This window comes from Chiroxiphia lanceolata, chromosome 9, assembly GCF_009829145.1.
Source record: "Chiroxiphia lanceolata isolate bChiLan1 chromosome 9, bChiLan1.pri, whole genome shotgun sequence".
NCBI classification, from domain to species: Eukaryota; Metazoa; Chordata; class Aves; order Passeriformes; family Pipridae; genus Chiroxiphia; species Chiroxiphia lanceolata.
The window spans coordinates 17748715-17774715 of NC_045645.1; the positions used below are offsets into that span (position 1 = coordinate 17748715).

Genomic DNA, 26001 nt, shown 5'->3' on the forward strand with positions numbered 1-26001 from the left:
AATACCTGCCCTGCAAAGCAGCCCAATACTGTGTGGACTCTTCTTTCCTGCAGCTATGGAAGATTCAGTGGAATGAAAGGTACTTCTATAACTATGTTCTTTAAAAATAGGAGATGGGGACTATTGGTGTCTGTTTACCAGGAAATGGCTAAATATTGCAGCCTACTGTTTTAAGCAAGGCAGCTTGATTTTGCTCTTGCTTGGTGTCTACTTCAACCTCTCAATTCAGTTATGATTCCCCTGGATACCTCTGTGGGTGGAAGAAAACAGGCATACTGAGAAGAGTTTGTGTGGTTCTTCTGTTTCTTCTTTTCAAATACACGATAAAAGTGTGCAAGCAGTTTAAAGCCTAGGTTTTGGACTCAAAGAGCAGGAAGCAGGGCATGGTCAGGCTCCTAAAAAAAAGACACTGCTTTCACCTAAACTATAAAAACCACAAAGCTTTTGCTATTGATCATAGAACTGCTTTTCAGCATTCAATACAAGAGTTCTACGTTGTTAGATGCTATTATTTTGAAGGGGGAGAAATAGTATCATTCAAGGAGAGCAGGTCTTAACAGATGTCTTACTAAAAATTCTCTTGCCTCAGATGAAGGGCTTGGACCAGTGACGTCTAGAGATCCTTTCTAATTTAAATTCTGTGAAATAAATAAGCTTAAGACTTACACAACAAACAGGTCAGTTGAAAGTCAGATCACCATATCACACTCAATGATAAAAGAAACTAATGGAACAAGCACAAACAATTTCTAGTCTTGAGGGAAGAATCCTTCAGAAGTCCAGAACTTGCAAGTATAAAACATTTCATATGTGAATGCAGTAAGTTTAAACTGCAGTAAACACTTTTTAGATACCTTTAATAATTTGGCAGAAGTTAGAAGCTGCAACATTGGCCCCCATTGATACATACTCTTTTTTTCCTTCTTTTATAAACAGTGCAGGTAAATTAGTACAGCCTGTCTGCACTCTATGATGAGGAAGAAAGCATCTTCCATTTAGGAATAAAGCTCTGCTATCAGTAACCAAATAACTCAAATTGCAGGCCAGCAGGAACAAAGAGCGGGTATCTCTTTATGAAATCTAAAGCAAGGGTGTTTTGAGTTTTCCAAGTGATGGCACAAAGGCTGTAGGCTGAAGCAGAGGCAGCGATAAGTATGTGCAGATCCTCACTGGCCTTGAGAAAACGGCAGGGATTTAGTGAACAGCTAAGGATCTCTGGTCATAACCTCACAGTCATGAAGAGGGGAAGTGAACTCAGCTGTGAAGGAGCTACATTCCTTTCCTATTAAGTCAGTGTCACTCATTCCTGGGAGATTTTTACAAGGTTGTTAGATTAAATCCGATGGAAAAGAATGAACCTGAACTGCTCCAGACAGGAGCTCAACATTACCCTTAACACAGGCAAAGGTGATGCTGATTTGGGAATAATTATTCTGACATCTAATCTTTAAGAATGGTAGCATAACAAATGAGACAAGATCTTCTACATACCTTTAAGAAAAAAATATTTATTTATAAAAATACACTGGGATCAGTTTGAGAAGTGTGGCAATAAATACAGTTCAAGGAAGAAAAAAAGCATTTCTACATGGATATAATATGGCACAATAAAAGGTAAATGCACCATCACTCATGAGACTTTTGTTGGCTCAAGACTTTGTACAAGCTCCCTTTTTAGTAAGACAACTATTTCTAAGTTTGGTCAGTGTTGATAATGGAATGAATACACAATCACAAATGTACGCTTATGTCTAATGTAGGACTTACCATTAGCAAACAATACCTTAGAAACATAGCAATGATATTTAAATCACTAATGGGATATCTTAAATTTAATTGGCAAAGACCACATGTAACTTTAAGCATGAAATTCTTTTATCTCCTCTGGAAAACAGAAAAGCTGTAAATATGTAAAATGAAGGCTTAACATGGTATGTAAATACCTACTTATGTAGAGACTGTGAGAATGCATAGCTCCTTATTAAACAACCTGGCTGTACGAGAGCACTCCCCCTTTCACAGTATTCCTTTTACTTCATATGCAGTTATTGTTTATGCTGTAGACTACAACTGTTACAGCACTAAAGGCAACTAGACAGGGAAAGGGCAGAGAAAGGAAAAAGGAATGTATGTAAGGTAGTATTTCTTTAGGTACATTAAGCGTAGTGTGTAGGAAAGACAAGTAACAATTCCACAAGGCTAGTTTCGTTCTTACTGAATAAAATAATGGACTAATACTGAACTTTTGATGCAAAGCTAATAATCAATGCCCTGGTCACTGTACTGGCCATGGTAATCTCTTTGATAGTCATCTTGGTACTCTCCGTGATAGTCATCTGGGTATTCTGCCTGATAATCGCTATCGCTGATTTCTGACCCATTAGTTCCTGTTCCTTGGCTGCCGTTGTGAATGACGGGTTCTGTCGGTGCAGCACAGTACTTGGGGTCATACACTTGCCGTCCAAGCCCATACACACTCATTCCCTTCTGTGAAGCTACTTTGTTGGTACCCATTTGTAATGAAATAGTTGAGTTATCCACAGGTTGCAATATGTGCTTCTGATCGTAGATGTCTCTCCTGGTACCTGGTGCCAGCATACCAGCCTAAGAAAACAGGATTGTAGAGGTTCAGTAAGAAGGTCAAGAGCTGTGATTACTAGATTTACGATTTTAACTACTACACCTTACTGTAAGTGCTAGAAAGTAGGAAGTGAAGTATAACAAAACAGCACAGCAGCATGCGCTCACTAGTAGCTAACTCACAGAAAAAAGTCCTTGCAGAAAGCTTCAATTTATGTTCCTCTTTGGAAAGAATATACTAAGTACTGTGACTAAGGTGGTGCCTGGAAGAAATTTCTTCTTTGCCTCTCTCTAGTTAGTAACTTGAAATGAAGTTACTGTTTTCTTCTGGTATAACACTGCCAGCCAGAAATTCTAGAAACACCAAGTCATTTTTATGCCTGAAGACATTCAGTACAGAACACACTGGTTAATGATAAGAAATTCAAGTTCTTCAATTACTGCATAAAAGCACAGCTGAACTGTCTCCACTTGCTGCTGCTTGTTAGACTTTGGTGCTGTGTGCCACTTGCAGATTGTCCTGTGCCACCGGCTCTCCCTGGCTGAGAGCTGTGTCCCTGTGCAAGGGCCACACACCGTCCTGCTTACCTGACTGGCTCCTTTGTTAGTGCCCATCTGTAGGCTAATCGTCGTCTGGTCAAATGGCTTATCAGTTTGCATTTTTGGGTCATAGAGATGTCTTCTAGTTCCATAAGCAGTCATGCCTGCCTGACTGGCACACTTGTTGGTGCCCATCTTTATTGGAGGAAGGAAGAGGTGGACAGAAAAAATGGTTTTTATTTGTACATTAAGCATAGTCTAAGGAAACAAATATGGCTGGTAACTGTAAAGTAATTTCAATGCATGCTTTCCTCATGTAGCTTGACCATACCTTAACAAATTACCCTTTCTCCTTACTGAGTTTCAAAAGGAAAAATAAAGGCAGCTGTCATCCTAAGGCATTTCAATGACTGGCACGTGCCCAACTGCATTGCAATTGGAATGGATGTATGCCTCAAAATGTAATAAGTAACTTTTACCTTTGATGGTAGTGACTCCTATATGTTGCCACAACTTCTCTACCACAGGAATTTCAAGATTTTATTTTGGTTTTTATGACTACTAAGGAAAGTGGAGAGAAAAAAAGTTTCTACCATACAAGGAGCTTTAGCTATCCAAAAACTCCTGCTTAAAACCACTTTAAAAGACAGAGATGACACTGCTAATATTAGCTGTTCATTTCCTCCTTATCACTCTTATAGCAGATTTAAAACAAACAAATTAATCTTCCAGGGGAGTCACTTGAATTTATAAAGCCAATCAACTGCTTACAAGATTTAAAACCTCATTCCTCCTTCCATGACAAGAATATATTGTAATTCTGCAGCTGGTTTTGCACAAACAATGTATCAGTTAATCAAAACAAGAAAGTTGTTCTCAAATGTAACAAATTAACTGCAAATCTGAATTTCCTACTTACCTGCAGGCCAATTACACTTTGACCAGCTTTTAGTTTTCCTGCATCAAAACTTCGTGCTTGTTTCTCTGCATATTTGACACCAATATCAATTGTAGTATGAAAACCTTTAGTTTTTGCCTATTTAAGGAGATGGAAAATAGAGTATTCAGTGTTTGAAGTATGTTTTCTATTACTGGAACACTGGCTTTACAGCCCTCACCCTGGGCTCTCAAATGATGCTATAAGCAGGTCTGTCTCTACGACAGACTGCGTGTTTGGGTTGAGAGAAAGTAATATTTCCCCATGCCATTTGAAGATGGCAATCCACCTGCAGTCAGAAGGATATTCTGCAGGGATTGGTGTTCTCCTGTGAGCCTCCCCTGTTTTGTGTTATGCACATCCCCTCCAGAGCAAGGCCACCTGCAATCAGGAACACTCAGTCTGAACTCCAAGCCTTCCCTGGGGTTGTGGTAGCTCACAGCCCACTGAAGTGCAACCTCTGTGTACCATCTCAGACTCTCAGTACTGTCTGTCCTCTCCTGACAGGCTGCATATGATGTTTTCTGTATTTACATTGGTTGTAAGGGTGCATCTGGACTGGCATGTGGATTTGTGCCAACTCCAGGGGTACAAATACTTACCAGACCTGCTAATGCCACTAGAGTGGTCTGTACTTGAGTCATATTTCCATTTTCAAAAAGATCATTTGCTTCAAAAATATCATGTGGCTTCATGCCGTAGACTTGGATAGCTTTGATAAAATTCCCAATGTTCTCCAGCTAAACAGAAACAAAAAAAGCCAGTTTTCTACTCAGTGTTTCAAATCAGAAACTAAGTAATTTTAAAGCTTTCTGGTGTTCGTTTGTTTGCTTGTTTTACACAAGTTCTTTGCCTTGTGCAAACTCAACAAAATAGCTGGCATGGTTAAGTGACTGGTGGGAAGTCTGGGATTATTTTTTGTTAGTTTTAATACTGATTGCAGAAATCAGACTAAGGGGTTATCCAGCCTAGCATCTCTCCATCAGTGAGTATTATATACTTTGTTAGAGTGGGCTTTGATAAGAAAACTTGTCTCAACTGTGTGTCCCTTCCAAGAGAAATTCTAATCTAAAATCTGCTTCAAATTGGAAAATTTGACATAGCGGCCATGCTATTTGACTTCAGCAACTGATAATTTTGAATAAAATAAAACCAGAACTATGTGGATAGTAAGAAGATTTAACTTGGACTGAAGGCATTATCTTGCTCACCTCCTGGGACAAATAAGCTTTGGGGTTTGTTAGCACTAAGCGCTGTAGAAATTGGAAAGCAATAAGGAGTAAGGACCGAATCTCATCTTTCCTTCTGAAGTCTTAAGAGGTATTAAAATTTAAAAAAAAAAAAAATCCTCCGCCAGATTTAGAAGTGTTCAATGCCAAGGAAACAAGGAGGCTGACATAGAAGTATGAAGCAAGACTCAGCAACAGCAAAGGCAGTCAACTCTAGGCAGCAACCCTTCCAAGGCTGTTCTAAATGCATGTTGCATCCTCTCCAGATGCTTTCTCAGGAGGACACTTCATACAGCGATGTCTAGGTACAAGCAAGCTGTTGACCTAACACCTTGCAGCACTGCCTGGATAGAAAACTCATTTGTGATTTAACAAAAAGTAAACAGCTTTTTTTTAACTTGGAAAAGGCCTTGCTATAGGACTCAAAGTTCTTCTTCCATCTGACACCTCACTGAACAGCTAAAGCACTGCTGTTAATATTCAGCTGCCACTGATGAGCCACCTCAGCCATAGCTGCTTTCTGTTAAACACTTCATGAGTGCAGAATCCTCAACTGCTGGATATGTATCATATGCAAACCTGGTGCTACTAAGATGTACCATATTCACAGCAAATTTGTTAATACAGAACAAAAGAATTGTTTGGGGGTTGAAGGGGTTAGAGGTGTAGTTCTAGGTTTGGTTTTTTTTGTTTTACCTGGTGCCAATTTAGTTTTGATTGATTAATTTTCTTCACTGATCCTGGCTGCAGCTTATTTATAAGCCTGGGGAGGTGAAAAAGAGGGAAATGCTTAAACAGTAAATCTCATCCTTATACCATCTGTGCAGGCATTATATAATACTTTCACTCATGCTTTATTAGTTGCATTAGTTTCATCAAAATGGTTAATTTTTTGGTTTATACAGAGAGCCTAGCTCAGATCTCAGGTCTAACAAGTCTAATAGACCGTAAGAATTTTTGTGTGCCATTTGATTATGATAGAAATGAGCTTCACCATTAAATTTAGAAATACTTAGAAATCTTTTGCTGAAATATAAAGGAGTTTTAAGTTTTCATTTTTACCACAGTTTCAAAGAAGTGTCCCACCATACAGTCAGCTATCTTTGACTGTTATTGTTGATGTTTTTTGAAGGGAAACCTTCAGAAAGTCCGTTCTTATTTCCTCAAAAGTAGAAAACTCCTAAAAATAAGGTTACTTAATAAATGCTTACTCGCATAAGATTATGCCATCTTTTAATCCCAGTTGAAAATTTGCACCAATACTCAGCCCTGTAACCTCTTCTATCCAGTTACGCAGATCTTCTTCTATCTGGGGGTCATATTTCAGGGCAATCTGTAACACAAGCAATTATAAAGTTACTTCAGGAGAGAAATCTCCAACTCTTTCCCCCTCCCCCCCAAAATCCATTTCAGAGTGTGCTATAGCAGTTATCCAGTAACTTTACTGCTGGATTTTTAAATTGTATTTTATTCATCAGAGTACAGATGTAAGTACTTCAACTGTAATGTCCATGGCTTTACTAAAAGTCTATTTGCAAAAAGCACTTTGAAGCATGTAGCACTCTTTCTAGGGTAAGAACTGCTGGTGCTCGTGAACAGTCTTTTGACAGCTGCAGAGGAATTACTTTTTTTGAAAATATATTCGATTCAAGTTGAACTTTGGCAGGAAGTAAAAAGGGGAAATAGTGTGTTATGAACACAAGAATTCTGAATTGCCATACCATCAGTACTACTGCTCACATGTAGATTTCTACAGGGGAAATTTTATATAATAGATTTGAAGCTGAAGATTACGGTGCCTTTGGTTTTATAGCTAGTTTATGATTAATGGAGATGACCTATTAAGTTTTCCCGTGTTGCTACGCCATTAAGAGTTATCTTGCTAGGGATTCTGGGGATTCTGTCTGTTTAATTTTAACCTTTGTTATGCCTGCTATTTCTCTTTTCTTTGACCTTGCTGTGGAAGACTGATGGAATAAACTGTGATCTCATATTTTAATTGCAAAGAAAGAAAACTTGCAATACTCTTTCAAGTAAAAGGCATGAAGCAGAGGCCCAGAGTCATTAGCAAGGTGATTTAAAAACGCCTTTTCCAGATGTTTAGACTTCACTACTCTGTGTGTCCGTTTATGCTTCAGTCACTAGAAATCAATCCATGTGAAATGAATGCTTAAAACCAGTGAACTTCGACAACGCTGGCTGCCAACAGCGTCCATATTCTTCCACTCTGCCCTTTGTTCCCTTCTTCTGAACAAAGCAAAAAGCAGCTCAAACTTCCTTCAGCCTAAACACATCGCCTTTGCAATACTTTTCAATGTTGGTGAGTTGGACAAAAGGGATTCTATCACTGGAAGCAACACAGCTTGTTTTGTTTGCAGAAAAAGTAATCTGAGCACAGGATTGTGTGGGATAAATAACCTCCACTAGTGCAGAGATTGGCAACACTTTCCCACCTTCATTAGTTGTCCCGCACGGGTCAGTGAGCAAGGTGGGTGCGAGGGAGCTACCGTGAGAAACCTGACAGGCAAGCACAGAATGTACTTGCAGTGTTTCTAACTCATGGAAAATCAGCTCAGCTACACCAGTTGCTTACAAATTTCTAACAAGAAACTCATGTAAAGCCATTCGTATTCACATCAAAATGTAAATTTCAGACTTTTTACATATAGTCTTAAGACTTCAGCCCAGGAAGGACAGCCATTAGCAGCTATATTTATACTGCAAGAGATTATAATTCCAACCTATCTGAATTACTTGGAGAGAAGCAATTGCTACATTTTGGCTAGCATTTGTAATCCCTGACTCCAAACTGACCAAGCTAAAAATTACAGTACTCTGTTCTCTATTTTTCTTCTAAGGGGAATGGAAAATTCCTGTATCTCTGGCTTTACTTCAAAAACTTGCTTGAGTAATACTTATTTTCCTTAGACTATTTGTAATAGTAGTGCTATGGTGCCTTAGTTACAGATCAGCATAGTAATCATCATACAGATGAGCATACTCATCCCTACATTCAGATCATAATTAAGATGTAAAATTTTGTGCAGTATTCTGCACAAGATGACAAGGAAAATTACTTTTTTTTTTTTTTTTATCACACCTTTTGGATATTAGATAGCTAAGATGAGAAGCAGACTAGAAAAACCAACTGAAGTTCACAGCTTCATAGAGGACATAGCTGGTTTTTTTTCTCTTTTCAGTCAGTAAATATGGAAGCCAATAAGAGTAAGAACCCTAAAGACTTCTTCAAGTGTGGCTATTTTAATCTTTCTTGGCAAGCATATAAAAGAAAAGGAAAAATTTTCCTCATTTAATACTAAGTGCATTCCATATGTGAGATTACAACTGAACTGAATATTAAATTGCTGCCTCCATTGCTTGGGGAATTTAGAAGTAATCAGATGGAATTTTATCACTTCTGAAAAGTATTTACTTTATGTTGGAGTACTTTACCATGTGTTCAAATCCTGAGTTTTTCAAGAGGCTTGAAATTGTTTTGGGGTATCACTACAGTGGTTATCTAGAGATAGGAAGTAAAAAATGCTTATACATGGGAGGAGACTTGTCTTATTGCCACTAAAAGCATTACTATTAAATCTGCTAGTTTTTGGAGTTGTCTTTACCTACTGTGTAGTTTGACTTAAACATGGTAACATTTTTGTTCTATGTTTTGAGCTGGTGGGAAACTAGGTTACAAAAAGTAAAAACGGGTGCTAGTTTCTTTGCAAATTATACTCAATCTACCTGAAAAGCTAGGGATGTGAAAATTTTAGAATCAGGTTTCAAACATGTGAGAAGAAGGGGTTAAAAACAGGAAGAGTGACAGGTCAGGTACTACCAGAAGCAAGGCATTATGCTTGCTCTGAATTCTTAGCTCTTCTACTCCCAGTGGCACAACTAGAAGTTATGTAACACTAAGTTAGTGAATATTTCATATTTTCCACATGTGTATATCAGAGTTGTTCCAGTTTTCCTTTGATTGCTATCTACGGGGTGGAGCTGGAAGCTTCGATATAAATGTAAAAAATTACGTCTTCTTCCACTACTACTTATCAACGTGCCAACATTTGATCCTTTATAAATACTGAACTTTCACAGAAGAGACTTAAGTCTTAGAAGTCTACAGAAAAAGAAAACATTGTCTACTGAAGATGAAAGCAGTAGCTAAGCAGCTTCATTCAAAGTACCATCAGTGCCATGAAAAAAAGCTACAGTTTCAGAATACTGTAGAAATTATTCAATTGTAGCAACGGATATAAAGATTTTATAAAAGTTTAAAATAAGATAGCAGGAAGCCAACTACTAATTTCTTTACTTTCTTCTCACAAATGCTGAGAGATATATGAAGTTGTAAATGCTACTCTTTTTGTTGATGTTTCAGAGATACACATTAAATAGTTAGAAATATCTTTGACAGGAAACTAATGTTTATAAGAGTGGTCAAAATTATAGGTGATTCAAGGTTGTGGAAGGAAAATCCTAGGTGTTACTTGCCTATTACAAACCTATTTACATACATTTATGCCAATGTATGCCTCAGGCTAGAATCCTTGGGTTAAATTTGATTCCTCTGGCAAATTCACATCTGATTCTCACACCTAGTTCTGTTCAGGTAGGACTTTCCTGTTTGGGACCTCTTACAGTGTAAAAACCCTCCCTCCCTCTGTAGTACAAGAACAGCAATCATCACTGTTTTTATCAAGCATAAGAATTCCTGGAAACAAGTTAAGTTATATTGGCCAGTTTTAATGATCTGTCTGTATCCCTTGAAGTTACTCAGTGTCCCTGTAGCATGTTAAGTTTGAGTGATGATGTTAAACAGTATTTCACACCATAACTGATAGCATATGGACTTTGAGTTGTCCTTTTATACTAATCTTTTCCAAATTACACAGTACAAACTGTACGCTAAGGGCTACATGTATGCCAAATCTCCAGTTTAAGAGTTCAATTGTCCATATTGCTGCTACTCTGGAAAAACAGTGTAACAGTATCTCAAGAAAGAGTTTAAGCGCACTGCACTGCTTTTTACACGGGGAGTAACAAACAGAAAACTTAATAAGTTAAAAAGCAGGTAAAAAAGATAAAACTTTCAAGGTTGCACATCATGTCATATCAGCTTGCACTTCTTAGTTCTGATTAAATTTTTGACTAAAGCTTTAGGCTTTCTCCTCCCAGCAGGGGTCAAAAGTTTAAAGTGCAGCATGCTAAATTTAAAGTAGGCAGTAAAAAAGTAGGCATTTGAATAAAACTGCTCTCTAGTCATGAGTTTTAACAAAAAAAGCATGTGCTTGTCAAAGTGCATCAACAACTCTATCATGGGAACTGTATTTGTCAACAAAACCTAAGATTTATATACATATAAAAGTGTAGCAAAGTAGGTTGTATGCTGTGGTTTTCCAAGGTAAATAAAGTACAAGGCCGTGTACAGTAAGAGAAATAACCAGGACTTTACTCCAAGATAGCATAGGAAGAGGTTACATATATACTTTTTCACCAAAGTGAACAGAAAAATAGATAAAGCTCTAAGTTTTGGATGTTAACATTCTTCACTGGGAGAAATTTGGTATGGCCCATATTTTTGTTTAAAGTGACACACAATTACTAGCTTTTAAATTAAAAAAAAAGTGGAGAAAGGTTAGTGAACTTCTAATAATTAGAGGAGCATATTCATCTTGTACTGAATTTAATCCATGTTTAGCCAGGGGTTTTAATATTTCACATTTAGATCATAAACTACTGAAAGCGAATAAAGATAACAAATGGAAAACTCCAGGTTTTAAGACCTAAGGTTGTACAGTTTTAACTTTAAACAGCAATTTGGTCCTATATCAACTTTTCAATGTTTATTAATTTGGAACTATCTGAGTGAAACTGAATTGCTGTGGTTTTAGTGCTGAGTACAAACATCCTTTGCATTGAAATAAGTACTACCCTGAGCAGTGATTTGTCCTGCTGAGGCCAAAGATACCAATGCTGAAACTTCTTTATTGTTTGCCTGGCTCTAGTTTGTGAAGAGATCTTTTTGCTCCCCCTTTTAAGGCTTTATGATAATATGGGGAGAGATGAAAGCATAATTCTCTCCTGGTATCAAGGCAGAAGCTCGTGGAAGCCCTTACTGCTCAGAAGTGGGAGTCAGGCAGACCACAGCTAGTCCCAAATTTTTCTCCAAAATTCCTGTTCCTCACCTGCTGTTCCAGAACACAGTTCTGAATCTCATATCTAAATTTTACATGGCAAAACACCTGGGACAAGAAAAGTGTTAAGAAATTACTAGCTATGGGAATGACCAAGAAAGAGTCACAGAACAGTACGTTCTTCGCATAAGCAGGGAGAGGGATTTTCTAATTTTTTTAATTATACAACCAAGTTAAAACTTTCTGGTTAAAATTCTATGGTGTAAATAGGTTAAATATCTGATCTTCAGCTGCAGAGGTGACAGAGAGTGGCAATGACACAATCAGTGGGTATTTAATCATAGAGTAAATAATTAGCATACCCTCTCAGTTGAGACAGAGGACCTAAGACAGAGGGAAAATACAAGGGTTTGATTTTTACTGAAAGTGGGTAAGAAGAGGGAATGACAGGGTACCAAGACGATTGTCAAGTGAAGCTTCTTGCCACATGAGCTATCAACCCAATGACCTTTCACCTAAGGACAAATTAAAATCCCCTGTTAATTTCATGTATGTTGACCTGGACTGCATGCAAAACAAATGTCAGAGGAGGTATATTTGTCCACAAGAAACCCAAAGGTAAAGGGAATGCAAAAATCCAGGTGAAAACTGAAAGCCACCATTCAGTATTTTAACACGCATTTTTTTCTGTCATTATGGACTGTTGTACAAAAAGGCAGAGAACACTCTGTGTTAACATTAATATTGAAAGATCTCACTATATCCCACTGTGCTACTTAGCACAAAAATTTTACAGCTGTATCCATTTTGCTTAATATTCAACGGTATTTTTTTGTTATGTGTAGCATAACTGATACCTTGCCAACATCTCACTGTTTTCTCTGTAAATCAAAATTTAGGCTACAATCCTTAAAGAAGGGATGGATGAGCATCCATCCAAAATTCTTGGCATTCTTCCCATAGGCACCAGTTTAAACTCTGTGAAGTAAGAACAAGCCATGCCTCAAAGTTTCCAAATCATCTTACAAGTACAGATACCTGTAGCCATGCAAGGCGTTTGTTGCCAGATCGGCCGGCTGGAAGAACTAAGTGTCCTACTTCCTGGCTGTCCAGTAAGACTTTGTGACAGCTTGCAAACTATTCAAGAAGCAAATGCTACCATCTCTTCTCCCAGAGTGCACTAACAACTTGGACATACATCTGCCCTTGGACTGAACGCCGGTTCCCTCTCATTCTTGGCAGCTGCGCTACTGCAACATCTTCACCCATTCAAAACTGTTCCCCATTTTCCTTGCACTTCTTATTCTTATCATGTCTTGTCATAGCCACAGTTTTCTGGCTTGTAAGTCAAATTCTCCTTAATCATCAGCTTCCACTGTCAACTGTAGCATCTTCCAGTTATGACACCATACATTATACTTCTTGGTATCGAGTTCTTTTGCACTATTTATTTAGTCTGTATATTGCTGAACTACTTAAATTTCTTCATAGAACACAGTTTCAGTAGTAGTCACTACCTACTATTTTAAATCGTTGTTTTCATTCAAAAAACCAGTGGGATATGAAATGTCTTCTCAGCTAAAATCTAACCTGATGCACAAAAGCCTGTTATTCCCTGATGGGAACTGAATCCTCCTTGCTTTGAAATGTGCCCCTAGTATGACTGATATGACACAGCAAATCTGGGCAGGCTCTGACATCACTCGCAGTGATGTCTTCTGAAACAACATGCTGAGTGCTGCATGGAAAATACTGGTAGTCTGCCATACTGACAGACAACAGTGATGCTTAGTTAATCTTGTTCTGAAGGGGGAAGAAAAAAAATTCTTACAGAACAATCTGGTGCATAAACAGAAAAAAAATTCCAAAGCATCTGAAAACAATTTAATTTTTCTAGTAGTAACCCAGGAAGCGTCTCCTGAGACAACTACTGTAACTCTAGTGGAACAGTAGTTTTCAAAGCCTAGGCAGAGCCTGCAAACAGAAACAGTACCATCAATGATCACTTGATCTTTCTCAGAATACTTTTCTAATCTATTGCTACCGCAGAAATTCAGGAAATTATATATTCTTTCAAGTTTACTTATTTTTCTCCCCAATAGAATGGCTTTTAAAATATTTAATTTCACAAGCAAACTGTATGGTGACTCTGTAGACCTTCTCCAAGGCCCAACTGTGTTGCCAAGTCTTCCAAATTCACCTTCCAAATAGGACCACAAAATCTGATTATTTCAGTCTGAGTCTCTCCATATCTTTTTTCTTCTCTTCTAACCATCTCCTCTTACCAAAACCAGAGGAATTAAGTTTTACTGCAGCAAGCAGCTAATTGGTAACTCAAACGCACCTCTCAAAACAGTTGGCTGAAGAAAGCTGATGTCTCTTGCTGCACATTTTCCAAAAAACGTTTCTCAAAATGCACATTCTTTCTTCCTCTCCAGCTAAGACAGAGTCCATGCTGCATTTTCTCAGCACTTTTCCCAAAGGTAAACCTCAAGACTCTGCTCTTGTTGCTCCTCTTTTGCCCCCACACAGTAAGCTGAGACACTTAACTGCTTGCTGCCAAGTGTGATCCCAGGCACGGGCTCGACTGGAAAATGAACCAGATGACATGGCAGGTCCTGAGGTAACAGGCATTTCCCAGTTGATAATGCTCAATGTTTCCCACTGATACTACTTGGTTGCCTGTCAGCCAGTGACAGTTTAATTCTGTGAACTCACATTAGCTGAACAGGCTGAGAGGTGCCTGGGATAAGTATCCATAAAGAAAACACAGGTTTCTCTCATTCTTACCACCACTTCATCTTTGCACATAATGATTCAATCTGGCTTTTTTTTTTTTGTAATTTAGGTTGAAAGATGTGATTTGAGAATTTCCTTAGCTGCTTCTAGATAGCAAGGTCTGCCTAAATTTATATTTCATAAAAGTAGTAAATAAAAATCTTTCAATTCACAAATAGCACATTTTTCTGGTTAAGGTAATTTTCCCCATAGCTAGTTTTCTTAGCAGAAGCACGATAAATAGAGATTTTATAACCTAAGCTTTAGAAGACCTTGTCTACCAGCTGCTTCAGCTAGCTTTACTGCAAGCAAAAATACTGGAAGAATGAACTTGGCACAAAAAATAATAACCTGCTGCTCCTGGCCTTCCAGCTCACCCTCTCCCTTCCCATGTATATCTCTGACCAGTTAAAGTTCAGTAAGTGACGCACAAGGTTGATTATAAACCAGAAAACATCCAAAAATATTTTGGTATGGCCACCCAGACAAATTGTGCTTTAACCACATAGAAAGTGTTATAACGATATTTTAAAAAATAGGTGATGACCATAAACACGTTGGAAAATGTTTACTTAATTTTCTAGTAATATTCATCTTTAAAGACCTACCATGGAAATGTAGATTACTGAAGAAAGTCTAAGAAAAGTAAGACAGAGTGACAAAATTTATGATTAGATGAACTTGTAGCTCAACTTTTTATTTAACAAAAATGTAGTTTTAGTAATGTACAAATCAAGCCATAAGCCTGCTACGCTGAAATTTATGAGTACAGAACAAAGTACTACTGTGAAAGAAGGAAAGACAGTCAAACTCCTACGCAAGGGGTTCTGATTCAACACCCTGTAGGAACTTCCAAATCAACACTTTTCAGCAATTAAGCATGAGCAGAAAGAACAGCTGGCACTGCTGGGGGTGGGTAGGGCATCTAAAACTCAGGCAAGTTGTGGTCTCATTATACTGCACACCTGAATTGACAGTAGGTTTGAAATACCCAAGCAGCAGAAAGTGTGGGCAATGCTGTGCTGCAAATGACTGGCAGAGATCTCAAGCCTCAATTATTAAGGTTCCATTATTCTTCTGTACAACAAAATGCTCAGTACCAGTACTTTACCTCTTATATTTAATCTCACAGTGTTGGGGTTTTTTTATTAAAACCTGCTAGACTCTTTCAAGTAGAAGTAGCTTTCCATACCACAAACATTTTCCTACCATCATTTATTAATGATAAAGGTTGCTGTTAAGATAGATCATAATAAAAAGGCATTAGTCTTTATTTTCTTAATAAGTTTCTTGTAGTTTTTACTTGTATGAGGCATGATTAATACAGCGAAGTCAGCAAGGTAAGGGAACAGCTTCTTGCAAAATTAAGCAAAGAACATTTAGTCTTAGAACACTAGATAAGTGCCTGAACTACATATTTCTCGTTGACTTAACACTGTATTGACTTTCAGATACGATATACAGCAGAACTTCAAATTGATCCCCCATAGGGTTATGAAGTTAACCAAAGCAGTAGCAGCTCAGGCTGGTCAGGCAGTGAGAATCTCAGCAGGAGCTGCAGTGCAGGTACTGCTCCAACACATCCTTCTGCTTGGTGTGTACTGGCCTGGGCTCAGACTCACATTAAGCATGGGCAGAACACAGAAGGAAAATGTTCTGGGTCCGTATTAGCAGAGAGGTAGGAGTTGCCTTTCACCATCAACATTTAAATATAACCAAATCCCTTCCCAAATGCACGTGTATATTATGTCTTACCTTTTTATGGGAAGGCTTCTAGTATTTAGTCAACTGATTAGGGACAACAGAAAAATACTTTTCAATTAAATTAGTGTTCCTGATTTTGCTTGAATAAGATAACGCTCTCTGTCTATAAATAAGAGGCTGTAGTAGTGGAAATATCAACAGGAAAGCACTATAACAGGAGAGCTTTCTTAGGAGAAAAGCAAAGTAAGGTTTTTTCAGTAGTAATGTCCATTTTTATCATGGCACAAGCCATGGCACGAATATGCAAAGCAGGGCAGCAAGATTTCTTTAGAATTCATCTATAATTCAGCCAGCTAGGATTTGCAATAGAAAAGATTCCACCTTCACGCAAGCATTTCAGAACAGCAAGGAAGTGCAGAAATATTTAGTTTTTGCCCAAATCTAGGAAAATACTTGTTGTTCAGGTTCTGCAGGGTGTACGCACAAGCCACATACAGTTTCACTTCACTATACCTCTTAAGGATTACTCTGTAATCAAGAGGTTGTCTGCCTAAATAAAATCCTCAAGAAAAATCATGTGTTGACCCCAGAGGACAGGGTCAATTCTTGGAAGGGAAGCAGCAAAGGTACTGAATGGTCAAAGTCTGGTTTCCAGGAGCGAGCAAGTATCAGTGACTAGAGCAAGTTCAGCCTCCCAAGGCTTAAGCATGCTTGGTCCTGCTGCTGGGACCAGGCACGGCATTTGGTGAGAGTCCAAACAGGGCACTAGACCGTGGCTGTGACAGCAGCACTTCATGCCTCACTTCATGCCTCACTGTAATGGCCTTCTCTCACTGCCAGCTCCTCCAGCGTGACCAATGCCTTGGAGTCTTTGTAATTTATACATCCAGAATAGCATCCGCTTTGGGTAAGAGCTGGTTTTATAAGCAACAAGAAGTTTAATTATGTCTCCCCTCCAGATATCTACTAAACTCTGCACTGGCTTGAGGAGGAGGAGAAAGAAAAAAAAAAAAAAAAAAAAGAAAAGAGAGAGAGAAAAAAATTAGTTATTCCGGCTTTTTTTGTTTTGTTAGGTTTTTTAACAGAAAAAATGCCCCAAACATAGAACCACCCATCTGAAGAAAGTCAAAACTGTTTTTGAGAAAAACACTGTAATTCAACTCCACTAAATAGAAACACCAACATAAGTTACTATGAGGCATTACTGCAAAACCAAAAGTATTTACTCAAAAGAGAGCATTTGCTGCTGAATATAGCTACACAAGTTAACAGTTGTTTAGAATCAGATACTTACAAAAAGCATTTTTAAGCAAAAGAGTCCCTCTTAAAGAAAAGAAAAAGGATTTTCACATGATCTCACTTAGAAAAAATCTGTTTCAAATTGCCCTACGTGTCCTGGCCTCAAGCCCGTTTTTACTGAAGGCCTTTCCTGTACAGTTCCATAGGGGATGAGAATCTCTACAAAGTTTGCCTTAAAAGGATGTGTCAGATGCCCCGTCTATACGGTGTTATGCAGCTACAGAAGCTAATAATTCTGAGTACAAAGAAGTTTCTATCTTTCATTTTCCAAGGCAAATTATAAATTATTTGGAGACAAGAAAAATCCTCCAAATTAATGTTCTGTCAAAAAAAGACAAGGTGAGACAAAAATCCATGATGTGCTTTGTCCCAAAAAAATACATCCATCCAATTATCTTTTAAGGGTATTAACTCAGCAACAGGACTATAATAGTATTTTTCTCTAAATTTTAAACTAAATCAAACTCTAAAACCACACAAAGAGTACATTCATTTGTAAATTTTAAACAAGTAAGCACTACTGTAATGCAAATCACTTTTTATTTTCTGAGACTGCTAATCCTATTTAATTGTCATGACTGTCAAACTCTATTTGCTCTCTTCAGAAGTGTTCTAACATAGGAGGTATGAGCTTGCAAGAAAAGGATGCAAGACTTGATACTTATACCCTTAAAAATTAACCTTAGCAAGTTTTATGATTTTGTGTCACCGGTATAAATTTTATTAATCCACCACAAAAAAAGGTCACTATAATACATTAATACACTAGAACATATTTAAAGCACTTTCTGTGCATGTATTATATTTGAAAGTGCAGAACTAAGGCTAAACATAACCAAAGTTTTCGGGAAACATCCTTACTCTTCATTTACTTAGCCCCGTGCTTTGCTGGTGGCAGCACTAGCACTTTCTATCTGTGCTGTCCTCATACATCCACAGGAGCAGACTGGTCTAGTGCTCCACCTCTGCTCTGATGTTCATGAGGCAGCAGTAGCTAATCCCAGCTAGCTCATACCATTCATCCCTTCCTCCTAGAAAAAAGGGTGTAAGCTGAGAGACAGACCTGGCAATTACATCCCTCACTCAGGGCTTTTCACAGGGCAGCAACACATGCCTTGTAGGTCAAGTGTGGCTGTGCACTGCTCCAAGTGACAGTTCTGAGACACATGAGGCCTCCAAAAGACAACTGCCAGCTTTGTGACAATGTGTCAAAATCTACTGGGGATTTAAACTCCTGTGTCAGTGGTTTACAGCAACAACTGCCAGATGTCACTGGGACAGCCACTTTCACAGGTCTGTTTGATCTCATCTACTCAGGGGCTACTGACCAGTGACACTGAGTACAGGATATGTCTGCCTTGTGGGGTTGTGCAAGGGCTCCTCAAGGCGAGTCTCCATGTTTGTGGACTTTGGCAAGTGCACAGAACAAGCAATGTTTGGCTAAAAACATGAGGCTTTAAACAAGTGGCGTGAGTGCCAATATCCAAGCTGCTGGCAAGAGAAGTGTTTCCATGAAAAATTACTTGCTTCTGCTTCTTGTCAAAAGAGATGTATCATTGCTATGAACTGGCAACCCAATGCTCCATCAAATCAGTCTGTAACTGTTCGTGGGGCTACTTACTACTGCTGTAGTATTAATACTTCTATTGAAGTAGCAACAGAACTGGAAACCTGCTCCTGATCATGCCTAAGAGAGCAGACCTGTCCTGAGATGGTAACAGTGAAAGAGGAAAATTGATTAGACACATCAAGATAGAGCAGACACACTGAGATCCTAGACAGTAAAGGATGAAGGTAAGTGGAAATACTGCAGCTAAGATTCTCCACTGCTGGAATACCTTCCTCCTTTAACAACAACAAAAAAATCTAACCAAAACATACAGCTATTGATTAGCTATATGTTAATTTGCATTAATACTACTGCATTAATACCGCTTCTGAGTCAACATGAGAACTCTTTACACATGGGATCTTACAATAGGAGAATACAAATTAATAGGTTACTACAGCTCAATAAACCCAGTGATTGATTGGGTTTCTTTAAAAAAAATTTCCTCTGCAAAATTTCCAGCAAGAGGTTCAACTCATGTTTCAGCAGTTTCAGAAGTGCAAGAGGCTTCTACCCAGAAAAGGAACACTCCATGATCTGGAAGTGGAGGGCAGCATGCAGCAGGACCGTTTTCCAGTACTTGTTATTGAACCCAAGTTACTGAAATTTAATACTGTCAGTCAGGGTGAAACTAAGTATCAGAAAGAAGTAACCAGCAGGGATATTTTAAATAAGTTGAAGAATTCTCACAAATTGGTTACTGATACATTACAAAAATGCATCTTAAGACTAACTGACAAAATAAAAGTTGTCATTGTTTATATCCCTAATGTGTTGTTAAGTGATACATCTAGTTATTGTGCCAAACATTGATTGACTGTAAGTTCAGCTATGGAATTATTCCACTGTCATATTTATGTTTTGTGGACAGTTTTGCTGTTGAATTAATTATCAAAACTGTACCAATAAGTACTTTTCTCTTGTGTCAAATGCATTCTATGCATCTAGTTGGCAGTTTCTTGACTAAAACTATAGCAGAAGTTTTCACTCAGCATCTCATTTATCTCTGTGTATCACAATTATAAAAGAGGACTGGGAACAGCCACTAAAAAACAGGATGCTTGAAGATTAACACATTCAGATTTCTGGAAGTTGACAAATATAAAAGATAAAGTTATGAACTGCAGATCTGTTACCAAAGCCTGCATCCAGCTAGAAAAAAATTTCACAGTTCTTTGGAAAAAATACAGGAATTGGACACAACGAGAAAAGTTTTAATGCTTTCCACAGTGAAACTGATGCTTACCTAGGAAGTGTTACCTTCAAGAGCTATGATCAACTATCAGAAAACACAAATTAATTGGAGCAAGCTGGTAGTTTAATGTTTTCTCTTACAAAGTCTTCGGCCATTTCCTCTGGAATTCCCTCTTCAGTATGAATTTCTATTATATTTCTGACAGTACCAAAATATTAATTTTTAAATTTATTCCCTATGCAACAAAATGAAGATTTGTATAATGCAAATGGTCATGCAGGCTGATTGTATTTTAAATTAAACACCTGAATTTAATTCAAAACTTGTAAATAAAAGATATTACTTATTTAAAAGTTACAAAGATACCGTCGCACAAGAAAATGGGAGTGCAGAGATCATATACTGTCAGCTATGATGACAGAGGATCTCCTCCTCTGCTCTCAAAGTCTATGTTTTCATTGCCTTTATCAAATACAGTCTCAATTTTTATTATATAATTTCAGAAAACATTAATAGAAATGCATTTTATCAGCAGCAAACATTCTTACCTAACAGTAATAAAATTCAGTGAGCAAATCTAAAGCTTTGTGAATAACCTGGAAGAAATATGGAAGAGTAAAACAAGGTATGAACAATTGCATTTTGAGATGGAAAAGGATATTATTTTGAAAGGAGGGGTAAGAAAGAGGAAGGAGAGGGCCTAATAGTTCAACTACAGGCAGCCAAAACTTACCTCACTATTAAATCACTAATTAAAAAATCTGAAAGTTAATGATTCAAATCTGGTTCCCAGATAAAAACATTTATAAAGGAAAGTAATTTCTGGACAAAGCAATTAAATCTGTTTATTTGGTCTGTAGTAAGTAAAATACTGGAGAAGAATTTTCTCCTCAGCAGTTGCAAGGGGAACACAATATTCTTAAGTAGGACTAGTTAGCATTATTCACCACAGACACTTCAATTATTTTTCATTAATCTGTATTTGCCCTCAAGAAGGAAAGCAGGAAGTACTACTGTCCTCCTGCACACTTGCAAAATAGGGAGATATTTTGTGTGCAGGCTTCATTTGTCTAAGAGCCTTCTGTTTAAAAAGTTTGTTTCCCTTTCTCTTCCATCTTGCTCGTGCTTGACCTTTCAGGGTGGCAGCTGCAGGGACAGGATAACTCACCTCAGTTACTCTGCTGTCTTTAAAAAATTTGGAAAATGGTACTGACTAGTGACAGCTTCCCGACACGGGGGTGGCTTGGAAGGAAGGTCAGGGACATGGAATAATCAAATGCTATGCAAAATTTAACTCTCCATACAAACCATATTTCTGCCCATCCTTACTTTCTTATGAAGATGAAACTGGCAGTGTATCAAACATAAGCGGAAGGAGAAGATAAATGCCTGCCCAATACAAATAACATTTCCATGGGAAAGGTGGAGTCACTAGGAAGCAACTGAATGAACTGGAACCTCTCCTTCTCCTGCCCAATGTTCCTGTTTGCTCCACACCTTATGCAGCAAGACAATGGAGCACAAATCAGACACAAATATAAAAACTAGTTTGTAGCTTTACCTAATTGCATCCTCATCTCATGCCATGCTAAACTCATGTACTGCAGAAACTCTCCCATTGCTCAAGAAGAAAATTATTTCTTGCCTGCAGAAGAAACCATCCATTTCAATTAGCTTGCAGGGCTCCTCACTGAATATTTATTTTGGATCAAATATCTTCTGTGATCTCAAGTAAACAGAGAATCAGCTTCAAAGGGATTACACTAGTTTGACTACCTACACATTTCTCATGCAGACAAGTTTCCTTACAGCTGGGAACCAGTACACAAATTCCACGCTTGCTTTGTAGGAATGAGGAAAACAGATCCATAACAGAGACCAGACACCATACTGGTGTGAACTAAGGTAAGGAGCAAAACGAGAAGGGTAGAGCCTCAAAAGGACAAGAAAAAAAAAGGGAAAAAAAAGCCCTAAACACCAAACAAAAAAAATATTTTAAGCTTAGAGATGGAATCTTGAATTTATCAATTAAATAAAATTCTTAAAAAGCATTTTGATATGTTGTATTCATCTATTCAAATACCATAGTAAACAAAAGATCTCTCTGAACACTAATACAATGTCAAATGAGAAAATAAAGAATAAAAACCAAAACTGAGTGATTTTTTTTATCCAGTACAGCTGGACCCTCAGGCAGCATAGCTATGAACATGCCTGTTTTCTGCAGAAAAACACTATTTGGGGATTAGCAATGAAAATTTCAAACAAGGGTATCTAACATTAACTGTTATTCAAGTAGGGAGGTACTACAGCTACTTACAAACACTACTCCAACACCACAATAAAAAGCCCCTAACACAGTATCTTGCACAAAGGCCAGTGTTTTAGAAAGCATGATTACAATCAGTAGCAAAGACTGATGCCCCAAAAGTGGGAAACTAGATGTTGCTCTTCAAATCTTCATGAGACAAAAGGATCTTCTGATCTTTAGAGAGACATTATTTGCTGATACTCTAGATTTATACAGAGAAACAGACACATGTATAATCACAGACACACGAAAGACACTAAATTAGAAGTACCCAATGTACCCGTATATAACATAATTGTTTTGAAATTCGATCTCTTACAATAAAAGCAACATTCTAAAAGTTCAAACCTACACCTTTTCTGGATTTTCTGTTGTTCATTGCAGTTTTTTTGTTTGCTTGTAATTTTGAAAGGAGACGAGTTCATTCATCTTTGGCACACTTGAATTACTTCCTATGGCACTGCTGCACTGACATTTCCAAGGACTGCAGCAGAAGTCTACAAACAAGTAAACTGAAGCTGCCCCACAACATCCATCCTTCTGTAATATTGGCATTGAAGAAAGCAGAGAAGGCGAATGAAACAACACTCAGCAGGATGAAGCAGAAGGCCCTTTGCATAAAGCCATGAAATACATCAGTTTCCAACCCTCTGTTAATGCACGGGCTTGGAACAGTTCCTCTCAGGAGGCCCTAAGGAAGCTGATGACAATAAGAAACTGAAAGAAAGAACAAAGACCTTCTTCCCATCTTGTCCCCATTAAGGGATCACCATTAAGGCTACATGAGTCTGTCAATATTTTTTAAAGTAGAAGAGCATCTACTTTCTTCCTAATTCACATGCAGTAATACACAACATATGTTTCAGTCTTCTTTTTAGGTGGTTATTTTTTCTTTTTTTTAGTGTAACGGTGTAGACAAATCACTAAGTTACATGCTGGAAGCAACTGCTCTGGAAGACATTTGGTTACATGATGTCATCAAACTTTGCAAGCAGAACCCACAACTATCCTGAGAAAGCCAGTAGAGAAAAAAAAAAAGACAAAACTTTATTTTGTAAAGCATAAATTATAATGTTTAAAGTTAACTACTTTTCTTCCTCCTCCCCTTTCTACTCAGCTACAAGTCAAACAGGATTTGGGGATTTGCTGAAGCCTGAAACCAGCCGTGTGTGAAACAACTGGTTATTAAATACCACGTTTAGAATTTAAGCCTGTGAATAAAGACACTGAGCACCAACTTATCCCCGCTTGTTTAACGGTGTCATTTTTATTGCAAAAGTTTTTCCTCTTATCAGGTAATCGTTCGCTGCAAGGTAACAGTCAATGTAACAGGACAACATCAGGCACCTTTTGTTCCACAATGAGAAAAACCTCGGCAAAGCCGTGCGCAACCCCGGGGCCCGGCTGCTGTCAGCTCTGGCTTTTCTGCCCGTTCTAAACCACAGTGCCCGTCGCCGCGGCGGCCGCCGGGGCTCTCGGTGCCTCCGGGGCTCCCAGCGGGGCGCAAGGCTGCGGGACGCCGGGAGCCGGTCCCGCTCCGCGCTCCTTTGTGCGCCCCCGCGGGGCGGGGCGGGCGGGCGGACAATGCGCGTCTGTGCGGGGCCCGCGCCGATTGGCCGCGCCCGCCCGTGCCCGTGATGTCCCATGATGTCATGCGGGAGGAATGCGGGGGGCGGGAGGGCCGTGCATCGCCCCGCTCGGGGCACCGACTGCACCCCGCCCAGCCCGGCCCAGCCGCGCCGGGCACCGCTGTCCCCCGCTCCGCTCCGCCGGCCCCCGCACGGCCCCGGAACGGCTGCCCCCCCCAGTGCCGCGCCCCGCGCGGTCCCGGCGGGAGGACAAGGGACGAGCGGGATGCCCCGTTCCGCGGCTACCGGCATGGGCAGGTGCAGCCCCGGCAGCGGCGCGAAACGCGGGTCCACACGCGGGTCCGCCCAGGGCTGACAGCTCTACAGCCTCCCACGCGGCGGCGAGTTTCGGAGCGGGGCCGCAGAGGGCAGCGCTGTCCCGGGCCGGCGGCGGGAGCATCCCTGCGCGGGAGCCGCCACCCGCCGGGCGGGATCCCCGCCAGCAGCCGAAGGTGGCGAAGCCCCGCATCGCATCGCGTCGCGCCTCTTCCCGTCCCGTCCCGCCCCACCGTCCCGGCGCAGACAAAGCCCGGCGAGCCCCGCGCCGCCGCCCCCGTACCTTGTTCTTGACCTCGGCGGAGAGCCCGTAGGAGGGCCCCTTGTTGAAGTGGGTCATGTCGGCGGTCTGCCGCGGTCTGGGGGCGCTGATCGCGGGCGCTGGCGGCTCGGGGCTGATGCGAGAGTCCGCCCGCGGCCGCGGAAAGTTCTAGTCCCTCCCCCCCGGCCCGGCCCCGCGGCCGCCGGAGCCGCCGCGCGCCAATCGCGTCCCTGGGCCGGGGCAGCCCCCCCGGGCCGCCAGGGAGGGGGCGCGGGCCGCGGGGAGGGGACCCCGCCCCGCCTGGGCCCGCCCCGCCCGCCGCCGCTGCCGCCGCCGGGCGCCGCCCGGGGGTCCGGCCGGGGCGGGGAGCGGAGCGGAGTGGGGGGACGTCAGCGGGAAGGAATCCTTGGCCAGCGGGGGCCGCCGCCGCGGAATGCGCCGCCGCCGCGGATTTCTGCGGCACGCGGCGCCCCCGGGGGATGAGGGGGGGATCTGGGCGAGGGAACGGCGGCCGCGGTCCGGTGCTGCCCGGCAGCTCGCAAGGCCTCCCCACCCCGGTCAGCGAGCGGCCGGTACCCGGTGGGAAGCTCCTGCCGGACCGGGATGACGGCACTGAGGCGCAGGGAAGCCGGGGAGGACGGCGGTGGCGCTCCGTTCCTGGCGATGCCCGCCCTCGGGCCCTTCCCGGACGGTGCGGGACCGGGGGCTCCCCCCGCCACAGATCCCGCTCGGGAGCCCGGGCGGAGGGGTACCGGCCGCGGGCAGGGCTGGCTCCCGGGAGAGCTCCCATGTGCAGCCCCGGGGCCCGAGCAGCTTGTGAGATTCCTTTAAAAGGTTACTGAATCTCTGGAAACTTGGAAAAACGCTGGGAGATAGCGAAAAGGGGGAGGGGAAAAGTGCACAAGTCGTCGAAGTGAGATTAAAGTGTCGCAGGACGACGGGTTCATGCTCTTTTCGAGCTCGTGGTTCCTCTGCTCCACGTTGTGGCCATGGATCCCGTGGGAGCCAGCACCTTCGGATTTTGGTGCGGGTCACCCCCTTCCCTACGGCGTTAAGGCTCTAATGGACAGCGCAGGGCTGTGTTGGTGGCCTCTGCGGAGGGCGGCCAGACTGCTCAGCCGTGGGAGTCCCAAACCTCTGTGGAAGGCACAGGGCACACACAAGGTTTGCGTGCTGGGCATACCAGTGGGATTACACGGGATCCAGCCCAGGGAGCGTTTGTTCCTGGCAGCCAGCGGTGGACCACGACTGGCTTCGGCACTGAAGTCGCTTTGGAAAGCAAGTACGCAGTGAACACTTGGTCCATTGAATGAAGTACTGATCCGAAAATACAGCACTGTGCTTCCTTCAGTGTTAGTGTAACTGTAGGCATACAAAGTAACCTTTCAAATACAGTTAAATTTTAACAAATTTGAAAACAATCGTAAAATGATCTGCTGGTAGGACTAGTTGGATAAGGCACAGCAGGCTGTTGGAGCCTGACTGCTGGAGCTGAGGCCCACTTAGCCACCTACTT

The 26001-nt window shown here is 40.8% G+C and overlaps 1 protein-coding gene across 1 annotated transcript; it reads right to left on the reverse strand.

Annotated features, from left to right (window-relative positions):
- Positions 1 to 1488: 1488 nt before the first annotated feature.
- Positions 1489 to 24660, reverse strand: CNN3 (calponin 3). Its single transcript, XM_032695982.1, has 7 exons — positions 24507 to 24660; positions 6498 to 6619; positions 5983 to 6049; positions 4660 to 4797; positions 4040 to 4156; positions 3169 to 3315; positions 1489 to 2604 (listed from the first exon to the last, which is right to left on the reverse strand). Exons 1-7 carry the CDS (start codon positions 24561 to 24563, stop codon positions 2257 to 2259), a joined length of 996 nt encoding a protein of 331 aa, XP_032551873.1. The 5' UTR covers positions 24564 to 24660; the 3' UTR covers positions 1489 to 2256.
- Between the last annotated feature and the right edge of the window lie 1341 nt (positions 24661 to 26001).